Raw genomic sequence first — 14,205 nt, 5'->3', positions numbered from 1 at the left:
AGTAAATCTATTGTTTGTAGTTGTGTGTAATGATTTTTCAAAACTTAATTATTTTAAAATTTACATTAGAGTTTAAGTGGATGTTTATGATGAAAATTATTTCTCACTGATAGTTTAGTACATGTGATTAATTTAATAATTTACAGTGGGATTATTTTCTCCCGCTCCTTACCTATTACCATAAAATTAATTCTTAGATTGGGTGTTAACTTACTAGGGTGTCTGGTTCAAACCAATGTCTGAGATTCTTCAATTTCCAGTCTCTCTTTTTCTGTAACTATAACTGTTCCTAAAATTATTCTTTAAACTCTATTGAACTGTCATGCCCAAAGTTACAAACAACCACATTAGTTGTTTAACAATTTATGTGCTGTCTTTTTGTATGCTGAAGATTTTAACTGTAGTATTAACTGGTAGTTAGCATGTAATCATATAGTAGAGACTTAGTGTTACAGAATATCAACTATTTTGGACTTCCTGGTATGAAATATTTAAGAGCCCCTTTCATGCATCTGTGTAAAGTTTTAATGGAGCAATCAGAGAAGAATTAACTAGGAAGGTCAGATGAGTGAATCCAGCTTTTCCTTGGTGTTAGTTATCAGGATTGCTTTGAACAGAGAGAATTACTAAATCCAACATGCTTCCTTTACTTGGCAAGAAACCTTTGAGTGATTTTTCTTTTCCAGTGCTAATAGTAGATTGACTAATTAAATAGAAGTAGTAGTTAATATTAATACAGTAATTGAGACAAAGTCTGAATGAAATCCGAAATATTTCTTGTCTTAATTTTTTATTTTAATATTTTCTAAAAACCATCTGATAGTGGGTTGACAACCTAATTATTTTTTAAAGTTCTCTCCTATTTGAAACAGTTTGTTTAACCAGTTTGTGCAGAAGCCCCTCCAATCAGTAAGATGAATTTCATTACCATGAATTTCTATTTAAATATTTTTAGTAATAATACATTTTAAATTGAATTCAGCAGTGGAGAAAAAATTGTATTTTAAATCTATAGCACCTGTATGTGAGAAAGTCTTAAAGAATCTACCATACTAGCATTGCTGTTTGGTATGCCATTTGGGTGTCATTTACCAGATGTGCCTGTGTTTATAATGGTGCCATCATGCAAGTAATATGGGCATGAACTGTAAACCTAAGCAGATATGACTTCTGTACCACTCACCAGAAAAATGTCTCCTTGGAGAAAATGGATTTTCTTTTTTTACGTGTTGTTACATCCTTCTTGTTAGCATCTTTAGAAGTATATGTGGTAAAATCATTGTGGAATATCAACCAAGTTTAAAAATAGACATATGAAACCCATTTATCAAGATTTATTTGCGACTGTCTTGATAAATATCCCACTCTGGTGATGTTCTTTTAAGATCTGTACTCAAATAATATTTTGATGACTTTTATGTATAGTATATTTGCTGTATTTAAAAAATAAGCCAGTTACAAATATAATGCCAAGAGTCATTCTGTTTCATTTTTTAGTATATCTTGTCCTAAAAGTTTACGTTGTCTCCTTTGTCCCTTTTGTAATTAATGAATTTAGGTCTTGATTAACATACTATTCTATAAGTTATTTCTAGTACAATTAATGAGGTTGAAGAGAAAATAGACTTTACAAGGCTTGCAATATGTTTTGATTTTAAGTTAAAAAATACATAAGAATAACATACATCAAATCCAAAATCTTCATTTTATATACATTTTAACCTGTTACCCTCTATCCAGTTAGTTAGTTGAGGATATTTACATGGATATGGGCTTCCCTAGTAGCTCAGCGGTTAAAGCGTCTGCCTGGAATGCCGGAGACCCGGGTTTGATCCCTGGGTCAGGAAGATCCCCTGGAGAAGGTAGCCAAGTTACTGGTTGTTACAAACCAATTTATATATATTAGAATTTTCATGGGAGTTGTCTCTAGTTTAAACCAAGTTTACTAAAAATAAAATGTTTTACCATATTCTCTTTTCACTAATTAAAATTAATGTATGCTCATTTTAGAAATTTTATGGAAAATAATTCACTGTAACTGAGATAAAGTTACCTGTTAATAATTGGGGTGAATATTCTTATTTTATATTTTCTATATTATCAATCAGTATATTTAAGCATTATCTTTCAAATCTTTTTCAGGTTTCTAGATAAAGATTTTTTCATTATTACATTTTTTGTAATTTCTTTTTCACTTAAAATCTCATGACCATTCCTTAACGATAGTTGATATTTGCATACCTTTAATTGCTTTATAATCTTAACATTATCTAAATATGCTGTAATCTACTTGATTGGTCAGCGTCTTATTTTTTGGACATTAGGTTTTGTTTCCAAACTTTTCTCTGTTATAAAAGTAGTGAAATAGTATCTTTGAAAATACTGCATTTTGGTAAGGAGAAAAATAATATTTCATTTTATTTTGTACATGTTTGATGACTGAATTTGAAACTCTTCATGTTTTATATGCCAGTTGTAACTTGTCTATTCATTTCCTTCGTCCTTTTTTTAAAAAAATGGGGTTGTTTATCCTTATTTTTGTAAAAAACTTATTTATATTAGTTATTCATCATATATTTATAATTTTTTGCATTTTCATTTTGTATTATTAAAATGCCTCTTGCAAAAGTTTTCAAAATATAATCTAGATTAAATTCTTTGTTAAAGAAAATGTCCATTTGTAGTTGAAGCACTGTCTAGTTCAGCTGTGTTTTTCCTGTTCACAGTATTGCTTTGGAAAATACATGTTCCCAGCTGGTGACTGTAAATAACCTCCTTGCTGCCCTGAAAAGGCAGATGGAAATGGTTCATTTATAATGACACCTCTCATGTGGGAATCTTGAAGGATAGCTCTTATTGTGAAATTTAGCAGTCTTCCCCATGCAGCAATTTTTGGTACATTATTCTTATTTAAATTCCCTTAGATAGATGTTATCTAGAAAAATGCTTAAATATAGAAATTTTGTTAAATTTAAGCATTGGTATGCATAACAACATGCATATAGGTATGGATAGTCCCTTCTCAGAGTGAGAAACTTTTCTAAATGAAATAAAAGATTTTTAATTTCTGAGATAGTTTCCAAAGTTGAGGATCACATTATGTAAAACATAAGTAGAAGCATAATCTGCAGTACTTGAAAAGATGTAGAAGAGTTAAATCCCTTTCAAGGAAAGGTGGCTTCTATTTGTAAAATATTTATATTTGTGTTTCTATTCTTTCCCCTCCAGTGTTCTTAAATTAGTCATATTTGAAATTAAATTCCCTATAGTATGGTTGGAGAAAATAATAATATTTGCTGTAGATACATTATGAACATTGTATAATTTTAGTTTAGGTGTTAGAAGGTAGAGCAGTAGAGTAACTAAAATAGATTATCACTTGAAATATTAAATTCAGGATGTGACAAAAATAAAACATGTCACCAGTATGAAGTTATGATTTCACGGTATTCAGTGCTTTTCTTCACAGCATGAATTTTCTTTGTAGCCCGGACTGGATAAGATTTGAAAAGCCCTAACTTATTTGGCATAATAAATTACATATTGATATCTATTCACTGCTTAAATGAAGAAAATGAAAATAATCCCCAGTTTTCCTTCTATTAATAATCCCTTAATGCTATAATAAAAGATTCTCTTTCTGTTACCTAACTGTATACTTGGATCATATGTGCTTGTTTATATAGTTAAAAATATAGCTCACTGATCTTTTGTACACATCATCTTTTGTATATATTATGACATATGTACCTTTAGAGAGAAATCATTGTGATATTTATCTTTAGATAAAGCAGAAGTAGACATGTGAGCTGTAATTGTTGCTCAGAGTAGAGAACCTCGGCCTTCATGGAAGTTATTAGTTCATGGTGAATGGGTATATATGTGAATTTGTGCATCTGTTATGAGGTGAAGAAATGAGGAATTCATTAGATCTGCTGATAGGTGACTATAGTAAATGTGCATTAAAAAGAAATACCAAGTATACATGTATCAGAAACTGATTTGTTCCTTTTATTACTGCTGGCCATTTATTAAGAAGGGGAGATGGTTCTAGTTTAATTAACCCAGTTGAGTGTAGCAGATGGGGCAGAATGTCTTGCAGCGATAAGACAATTCAGAAATGGCACCAGATGTTGGAAGCTGTCCCTGGTGGTGTTTGAGTGCAGCCCAGATGTTCTAGTCCCACCTGGCTAGTTTCTAAGCACTGCAGGCTAAGCAGCTGTGATGTAACCTATATAATGTTCACATAACACTAAAAGCACTATAATTGAACTGCTGCTCTAAATTTCTAAGGTTGTGACTCTTTTAAGAGGTGAAATCTTTAAGGACAAACAAAAAACAAGGACAGCTATTTAAGGTTTTAGATCGGTTGACTATTGCTATTTCCTTGGTAACTGAATTGGGAAGTAGAATATAAAATTTACTTTTCAAATTGTAGATAAAAGGAAATATTCTTACTTATGTAGTGTTTACAAGTGAAAATTTGTATGAGAATGTGATGTTATGCAAGCAGAGATTGACCTGCAGCCTTATGATTTGAATCTCACCTCTTTAGAAACACAAGTCTGGAAGTAGCAAAAAGCTACTATTTTTTCAAATACTAAAAATGCAAGTATTTGCAAGTAAATAGTAGGAGAAAAAAAGTCCACCTAAATCATTGCATTCATTGTTTTTCCTGTAGTTATTAAAACTGACTTCTGTGCAGATCAACTTCAAAGTTTTTTTTTTCCTGTTTCTATTTTTTTAAATACCAAGCTGCAGAAAATGTGTCACAGTTTCTTTCTCTTTCTAGTTCTTTTTTTTTTTTCTTATTGTATACTGTTTGAGAGAGAATTACAAGCATTGTGACATTTTACCCTAAAATACTTGAGTATATGTCTCCTTACAGCAAGGACATTTTCCATCATCATCATCATAATATAATGATCATACTTTGGGAATTTAACATTAAAACAGTATTACTGTATAATAGACCATATTCACATTTCCCTGGTATCTCAATTACCTCATTTCATGCATTTCATTTACTTGTCATGTTCCTTTAGGCTTCTTTAATCTGGAGTGGTCCCAGTCTTTTTTGTCTTTTATGATGACATGTTCTGAAAAGTCTGGAGAGTTGTTTTGCAGAATGTTCCTCGATTTGTATTTGTCTGATTTATTCCTCATGATTGGATTCTGGTTAAATATTCTGGGAAAATTTCTACATGGGTGATGATCTCTTTTTTAGTCCTTTACATTAGAAGGCCTATGAGTACTATTTTCTCCAATTATTAGTGACATTAAGTTTGAGCACCTGACATTGTTTAAGATGGTATCCATCTAATTTCTGCATTGTAAAAATAGCTTCATCCCTTTTTATTTTTAAATAATCTGTAGGGTGATGCTTTGAGAATATGTGATTATCCTATTACCCTGAAACATGTTTCCCAGGTTTTAGCATCCATTTAAGATTCTTATATAGGGCGTGATTGGCCAGATAAACGGTATGCCTACATTAGGTTTGTGAAGTGTTTAAGTAAGGGATAACTTTAATAACAGTTGTATCAATCAGTAGATACAGAACTGAGGGTGTTAGAGAGTTGGTGATAGCTTAAAGGGAACATGGTGGCATAAAAAGCTAGATCAGCTAACTAGCTTTTATGATAGGTCTTGGGGTCTAATATATTGAGTAATTTTTGAGTACTGTGCTAAAATAGCTTCCTAATAAAACTGCTATCAATTGTGCTGTGGTCCTAACAATTTTTCCCTCATATTTAATTTCTAGGCGGCTCAGCTGATTTATTTGGAGGATTTGCTGACTTTGGCTCAGCTGCTGCATCAGGCAACTTCCCTTCCCAAGGTATGATATGATTTGACTGGCCAGATATCTAGAGGCAGTGAAAAGGTTACCAAAACAGCTCTTCCCCCACCCTGTTCCCTATCTGCTTCTTTCGGCCATTTTTCTACTTGTAGTATTTGTAATTCCCACTTATCAAAGAATTTATTCACAAAGGTATTTTATTAGGCTAGTTCACTTTCACTTTTCACTTTCATACATTGGAGAAGGAAATGGCAACCCACTCCAGTGTTCTTGCCTGGAGAATCCCAGGGACGGGGGAGCCTGGTGGCCTGCCGTCTCTGGGGTCGCACAGAGTCGGACACGACTGAAGCAACTTAGCAGCAGCGGCAGCAGCAGTATCCTAAATGTGCCCAATGAATTAATTTCATTGCAAACTACTCAGGTACACCTAAATAAAATTCTCCTCACTCATAAGTGACTCTTGTTTCGTTTTCTTTGGAGGGAGGAAGTGGGTGGGGGTAGGTGGGTAGGAGTGTGAATAAGTGTAAATCTCATCTTAGCAAAAGAAAATATTAATGATTTTCTTGAATGAAATTCAGGGACATTGGAATTGGGCAGACTATTTTGCCAAAATTCATTTCTTTGAAATTTAGGTATCTTAAGAGAATTTTTATGAAAACTAACTGAACTTCATTTTGACATATCCTTGAATGTGAGGAAAATAAAACTTCCTCATTCTGTGTTAGTTAAATAAGAAATTTTAAAATACCCTAGATTGCTGTGATCGATTCACAGTATTTGTAAAGATCAAATCATTATGTTGTCTACCTGAAACTAACAGAATGTTACATATCAATTAGACCTCAATTTTTTTTTAATGGCAAAAAAGTTTTAACATCTAAGCAAAATACAGACTTAAACATCGTGTATTGAGTGAAGGGCTTGTATTTTTTCCCTTTTTTATTAATATGTTTTATCTTACTGCCTCTGCCATATATATGAGCCTCTACCTTTTCTAAGATTGGGAATAATGCTTCTTGTCATGGTTCTTTATAATGTCTATAGAAATGTGTAGAATGGAGTCTTAAGTTCATTATTAAGTGTCTCTTAGGTTGTAAAGTGTTGGTTCTAATGTTTGTTTTTTCTATAAAATCTGGTCAGTCTCAAATTTGAGAGATAATATAAAAAACTTACATATAAAAATCATAAGTATGAGGTGAGGCAAAGAGAAAAAACTCAGTCTTATTTTAAGTAGAGTTGTATGTCCCCATTATTAATTAGATTAAAATTTATATTTAGTAACAGCTAGCTTAGGTTTGTGAGGATTTAGGAAGAAAGTTACATAGTTTTTAATGTGAATTGCGTTATTTGGACAACTTGTATAAATTCCAAGTATTTCCCAGAAATTAGCATTGTGGAGTAATGAAGTGCTTCATTTTAAAAGTGTGACTATGACTTCTAAACATTAATACCTTACTTTAGGCAAATCAAAGTGGAAAATAAACATTGCCCCAGTTTTACAGGCTGCTTGTGTAATTCTCAAAAGTTTTTATGTATATAAAGTTGCCTACTATGCAAATAATTCAAATAGGTTAGTGTTGGTAAGTGATGCATCTCTTCATCTGTATGCATGTGATTAATATAACCTGATCACCATTACGCAAGGGGCTGAAACTGTTGGAACAATGATTAATCATTTCTGAACAATATATGCCTCACTAGAAATCTCTTCCTCTCATGATTAATCATTTCAGATAAAGTTTTCAGAAGGGGCAACACATTTTGCCCCAGTTTCCATTCTTACTCTGTTTTCTAGATCAAGCAGATAGAAAATCAGCATACAGTTTACCTTTATCCAGCAGTCTTCCTTAAATTAATTTAAATTGTTTAATATATAGAACTAATTGTAAAACTCTTAATTCAGTCGTTTTTGTAAAGAAGATCAAAGACATGTTTTAGCAAAACCCTGAGGTAATGAATATTAGCCCAGTTCTTACATTAAATTGTTGATACAGCTTGGGGTTTCTAATGAATTATTTTCTCTTTTGAGGGTGCTTATAATATAATATGGTAATAGAAGAATATAATTGTAAAGAATTAATGTTATTGTTCTCTTTTGATATTTAGCATAATGAGATACAGTATTATGGTGGTTGCTTACCTTTTAGGCTAGACAAAATGCATTTCCAAGTTGTAAGTGAAGATAGCAAAGCAATGGTGTGATTAATTCGGAACTGCACACTATTCACTTTCAGAGGACAGTTCACATGTAGCTCTTTCTTCACCTTTGCTTTTTTCAACTTCCATTAATTCATATGTATCTCTTTGTCCCTTTCTTGAAGTAAGGTTTGTTTATTTTGTATAGACTAACTTAAAAAAAATTTTTTAAGTATAACTTGACTTTATTGTGTTCTAAATACTTAATATTGTATGCAGAATTTATAGAAGCTTGACTTATACTTTTATATGGCATTCCTGAAGGAAAGAGTGACACTTGAGCTCACCTCTGTCTTTTCACAATTAATCCAAAGTAACAATAACAAACCTTAAATGGCATTTACTATATATTAAGTTATTTAATCCTCTCAACTTAGATTTTTTAAAAAGTAGGGCACAGGGAGCTTGCCTGGCTATCCAGTGGTTAAGACTCTGCACTTCCACTGCAGGGGGCACAGGTTCAATCCAAAGGTAAGGCATATAGAAGATTAAGTAGGGCCACACAGTCAGTTAGGGACAGGGTCCGTTCTCTAAAATATTTGTCTATTAATTAATCTATTAATTTTTATATTATTAAATACATTAAGTTCTTAAACTTATTATACTTTGAAGCATAGTGATAGTTTTGTTCCTTTTTAAAAAAATATTAGCATGAGTTCCCCTCTTAAGACTTGCCCCACTTTTTAACATAAATAGATTGAACAGTTCCATTTGAAGTGAGCAGTTTTCTAAGGTTATAATATCATAGCTCTCGGTAGCCTTTATATTTTAAGTGGAAGCATGGCCAAATGGGTGAGAACTTCTTACAGAAATTTACTAGTCCTACTCTTAATTTTGTTGCATTTTTGTTTCATGTTTTAATGAATTTGGGGTTTTATTTCCATGAGATGGTATAAGTCATAGCTTGCTTTCTCTTTGACCCTTTCCAAATAATGAATGAACCCTCCCAGCAAAAGGTTTAACCAGTTTAGAGTTTTGTTCTTGTTTTGAGGGGAGCTTAGCAGCAGCAGCAGCAGCAGGCTAGTTCATATTAATTTAGCTAGAAACATAGTTGATATGCATGCTTAGGTTGAAGTAAAGTTCTGGTTTCTATCATTTCTTGGTGTTACCTTAGACCTGCCAATGGCCAGAGATGGATTTTACTTTATATGTGGAAGTTTTTATTTTTTCTTTGCCACCTTGTTAAATAACACTCATGGAATATTCATGAGAAAAAATGATGTCCAGATGGAGATGGTACCTACAGATGCTAATTTGGATGGACACAGATCAGCTCTAATTTGTTTCAGTTGGTAGATTGTTACATTTGTTCTCAGCATCTCGGAAATTTTCTTACCCTTACCATTCTTTCTTTCTCAGTAACAGCAACAAGTGGGAATGGAGACTTTGGTGACTGGAGTGCCTTCAACCAAGCCCCATCAGTCCCTGTTGCTGCCAGTGGCGAGCTCTTCGGCAGTGCCTCACAGCCAGCTGTAGAGCTTGTCAGTAGCTCACAACCAGCTTTAGGCCCACCTCCAGCTGCCTCAAATTCTTCAGACCTATTTGATCTTATGGGCTCATCACAGGCAACCATGACATCTTCCCAGAGTATGAATTTCTCCATGATGAGCACTAATACTGTAGGGCTGGGTTTGCCCATGTCAAGATCACAGGTAAGTTACCTGCCTCCCTTGGAAATGGTAGTTCATAATTTTTGAGGTGCTGTGACTAATCTAACGGAAGATTGGCATAAAACAGAAAAATAAGTATGTGATACATAGATTACTTTTGTATATTGCATTATGCCCTTTCCCCTGGAATAGTCATTTGGTTCTCCAGGGCAAGGCTTTCTCACCCATCTGGCTGTCCCTGCAAAGCCAAGTGTGATACCTTTCACAGAGGAGGCATTTGCTGAAAATTTTATTGAACAAATAGTATTTATTTTAATAGTTTAAAAAAGTGTTTTTAAGAAGAAGGAATAGAGATATATTGCTAATACAGAAGATTATTCTCTAAAATAATGTTCTTCCCTATTCTGGGCCTCCTATACATTATATAATGTTTATATAGGCTTTCAACTCTCACTTTCATAAAGAAAAACAACTGAATAGGAACTTTGTAATTCACTTTAAAAAATTAAATCTAAATCACCTAATACTCACTTAGAATTAAAACAAGTGTATATTTGTCTGAGTTGTACCAGGAACTTGCTATTTCTGACTCAGGCTATTCAGAATATTTGCTTATGATGCTAATTATTCACTTTAATGTGTAGATTATCTTCTTTGGGGTGTTAGGATGAGGGAAGAGACAGAAGAAACAGAAAGGTGACTCATCTGTATGACAGATATTAGACCTAACATTAAAAACAAAGGACATAAAACCCATACCAGTGCCATTAAATTGAACTGAACAAGCCCAAGCTAGTTTATTCTTTATAGTGTTTGTTTCGTATGGTCTCATCATAAAGCCAGTCTACTTATTTACAGTCTTAATTGCATCTGTGTTGTGATTCTTTGCATTGGTCCATTTTTAATTATTCCTCCTACTCCTCTCTCTTTCCCTTTTTCTGTCCTTGCTGCAGTTATTCTGGTAGTAATTACCAGGTACCTCTGCTGCTTTTTCCTGAATCTCTCCTGAATTGGTCCATATTATACCAAGTTCCACTAGTGTTGCTCACTTTAGGCAATAGAAATGTACATGGAGCAAGAATATATCAGTCGGGTTTTCTGGAGTATAATTTGCTGTCTTGATGATTTTGCTTTTTTTTTTTTAGCATGAGAACTTATACCCTGAATTCCATTTTGTAAGAATAAATTTCCACTTCTGTATTTCCTTAAAGTTGTACTAACCTGAAGTTAGTAGTTACCTTGGGATGGTGGCTGCTAGACTTGGGGTGATGGGAGGATAATTGTTAATATAAATATCTTAGTTTTTTCTCCAAATATGATTTGGACTTCAGGAGGAATATTATGGGAGGCTAGTGGTACAGGAAGGGTATTGAAGACCTTAATATAGAACATTAAAAGTTTCAGAAGTTTATTACAGAGTCTAGTATATATCAGTATTTGGAGTTACTGTGATTAAATTGCCATTTCATAATCTTTATAGATAAGATACTTAATTTTTAGAGCATTTTTCTATTTTCCAGCCTTTGCAAAATGTTAGCACAGTGCTGCAGAAGCCTAATCCTCTCTATAATCAGAATACAGATATGGTCCAGAAGTCAGTCAGCAAAACCCTGCCCTCTACTTGGTCTGACCCCAGTGTAAACATCAGCCTAGACAACTTACTACCTGGTATGCAGCCTTCCAAACCCCAGCAGCCATCACTCAATACAATGATTCAACAACAGAGTAAGTTACTGCAAGACATCCATTTGTTTGTGTACTTGTAATCCTTTGCCCTTATGCCAGGACTACTTTAAAACGTACTGAAGGCAGCTTTGTGTTCACATTAAGATTTTTTTTCACATAAGATCTGGTATCCCTTCTGTCGCATTAAATTGCTTTGTATTCTGGTCTTAGCATGATAACATTTATTGTATGATGGTGAGTTTTAGGAGCCTGATCACTAAAATAAAAAATACTGTTTTTAACATAGGCAGATATGTCAAGGAAACAAAACTCATCTGAACTCCATAATCCAGGGATAATCACTATTAATTGATATTTCTTCACATTCCATCTTTGCTAACCGCATTTTTAATGCTTTAGAGTGTTATGTCTATATTTCTTGGAGTTCACATTCAACATTAAATTGTTGTTTTTCCTATGTTGAATATTCTTAAGAAAGTATGACTTTTGAATCTTTATAGTTATCCATCATATTACTGTGCAGTTCCTCTATTTCCATTGTTTCCAGCTTTTTGCCATAAATAACTCCATGATTTTGTGTAAATCTTTGTACTTGTGATTGTTTTCCCTTAGTATGATGTTCTAAAAATAGAGCAAGTCAAAGGATAAAACCTTTTTAAAGGTTTTGATACACAATAGCTCTTGACAACTTGTTACGTTGGATTCAGTAATAGATTTTATAGGAATGATTTTAAATTGCCTGATGTTTTCCCCCAGGCCACTCTTACTGTTTCTACATCTTGGGGAAACCAGAGCTGACAGCCACTGAATATTTCTCAAGAGTAATCAATACAAGTTAATTGACAATTGACTTCTCTTATAAAATCACTATGAAGTAATTTTATTGAGGCTTACAAGTATTGATGGTCAGGAAGATTGTATTATTTTTCTGCTCTCTAAGTCTAAGATTATTCAGAATGGTAAAGCTCTTTTGTCTCTCTTCTTCTGTTAGATATGCAACAGCCTATGAATATGATGACCCAAAGTTTCGGAGCTGTAAACCTCAGTTCTCCATCGAACATGCTTCCTGTCCGGCCTCAAACTAATCCTTTGATGGGGGGACCCATGCCTATGAGCATGCCCAATGTGATGACTGGCACCATGGGGATGGCCCCTCTTGGAAATAGTCCAATGATGAACCAGAGCATGATGGGCATGAATATGAACATAGGGATGTCAACTACAGGGATGGGCCTGACAGGCACAATGGGAATGGGCACGCCCAACTTAGCCATGACTTCTGGAACTATGCAACCCAAGCAAGATGCCTTTGCAAATTTCGCCAACTTTAGCAAATAAGAGAATATAAAGGAACAGATTGAGTGAAGGATTTTTAGCGGTGTAGATAGGTGATGTTGGGATGGAAAATGCTAATCAACTCCCCTTTCTTTTATCAATTAATTAAAATAAACCTACATTAAGAGCCAAAAAGGCTGTTTTATAAAAAAAAAAGTGAAATGTCTAGTATTTTAGATGGCCAGGCAAGGGCACTTCAGATGAGGCAGTCTGAAACATTTTTCCAGTGAGACCACAAATGGGGTAGTGAAATTGTTGAAAGCCTTTATAAATTGAACAGCCAATTTTAATATCATAATATGTGGGAAGACTAGAATAGGGCTGAATAAACATGTTTGAATCTCTAATTTTATACTTTTCTTTTCCTGAAGAACTTGATTTTTCTGTCCCTGAATCACCTTGTCACAATTGGGTCTGTTCCTTTTACTACCACTCTTGAGTCCATATATGAAATCATTAAAGTTGGATGATCAGTTTTTTATAAAAATATATATTTTTGTCCGAAAAAGGCATACATATGTGATTATGGCTAAATCAAAGGTAACTGGAATGTATATACTTTTGCTAATGTTCCAACAACACTGCTATTATACTATCCAAATTTTTATTGTAACAAAACCTCTTTAAGCAATTGGTGACAGCTATGGGACTTTTCCCATTTCTTCTGCTATAATTATCCTGTGCAGAACTAGAAAAAATATTTTTTTCGGGACTGCTCTATGGTTTCCTTTAAAAAAAAAAAAAAACTCCAGTATTTTTGGTTTTAGCAGTCATTATTTACACTTTGCAGTGATTAACTTGGCAAGACTTCCCTTCCATGTTTATCCCTGTAGCCACCACGTAATAGTCAGGAACAGTCAAAAGAGAAAAATATTTATTTTTTTTGGTGTCTTTTAAAAAAATTGAAAAGGTGAAAATTCATTAAGACCTTAAATATAAATGTAAGAACAATGTTGGCTTTTAGATTTTATACAGTATTGTTTTGTTTTGGTTTTGAATGTATATAATATGGCATTAGCAATATGGTTCCAATAGAGGCAAGTTAAATATCTATATTATTAAAGGAGACCTGTAGCAGTCAAAGATTTTATTGATTTAATGCAAATAAAGGAAATTAATTAAGATGTTTTTTGTTTTCCTGCTGTAATTCTGCATTAAGCTCACATGAAAATCATGATTCTAGAGTTTGGAATGCAAAATTGTTTCACCCTCAAGCTGGGAATATTTTTTAAAATGAATAATATAGGTATCAAATTATTACCTCCCCACTTTGTGTTGAAATTTTTTTAATTAAATTGATGAAACTTTGTTTCCATTGTATTCATAAAGTTCTGTTATACATAACATTAAAATGTTCATTAAAATCAATGTTGAACTGCTTTTTCTTTCATTATGTTAGACATTTGAGACCGTTTGGGGAAAAAATAATTATAATTTGGGTAAAGTAATTTTTATAAATAATTTAAAATTATTTAATGACTTCTCTATTCCTTCCTATCAGACTCTACTGTTAGGAATTAAAAATGAAGCAGCAAAGATATCCTGACCTGCTCCATTTTTGCTAATGTTCCATCTACA

General features: G+C 33.1%; 1 protein-coding gene across 3 annotated transcripts in view; it reads left to right on the top strand.

Moving 5' to 3' along the window:
- Nucleotides 1–13,995, top strand: part of CLINT1 (clathrin interactor 1) — a 57,641-nt gene extending 43,646 nt beyond the window's left edge. For 2 of the 3 annotated variants that reach the window (XM_010855288.1, XM_010855290.1), the window contains exons 9-12: nt 5,765–5,839; nt 9,356–9,648; nt 11,127–11,331; nt 12,284–13,995. In XM_010855288.1, coding sequence (XP_010853590.1) covers nt 5,765–5,839; nt 9,356–9,648; nt 11,127–11,331; nt 12,284–12,630 — 920 coding nt within the window. In that variant the 3' untranslated portion in view covers nt 12,631–13,995. The remainder of the gene's footprint in view (nt 1–5,764; nt 5,840–9,355; nt 9,649–11,126; nt 11,332–12,283) is intronic. The other variant, XM_010855289.1, reaches the window with a different exon arrangement.
- The last annotated feature ends 210 nt before the right edge of the window (nt 13,996–14,205 follow it).

Source organism: Bison bison, unplaced genomic scaffold (genome assembly GCF_000754665.1).
Source record: "Bison bison bison isolate TAMUID 2011002044 unplaced genomic scaffold, Bison_UMD1.0 scf7180017864363, whole genome shotgun sequence".
NCBI classification, from domain to species: Eukaryota; Metazoa; Chordata; class Mammalia; order Artiodactyla; family Bovidae; genus Bison; species Bison bison.
Note: the sequence above shows the minus strand (reverse complement) of the source record. Positions and strands in the feature narration are given on the sequence as shown.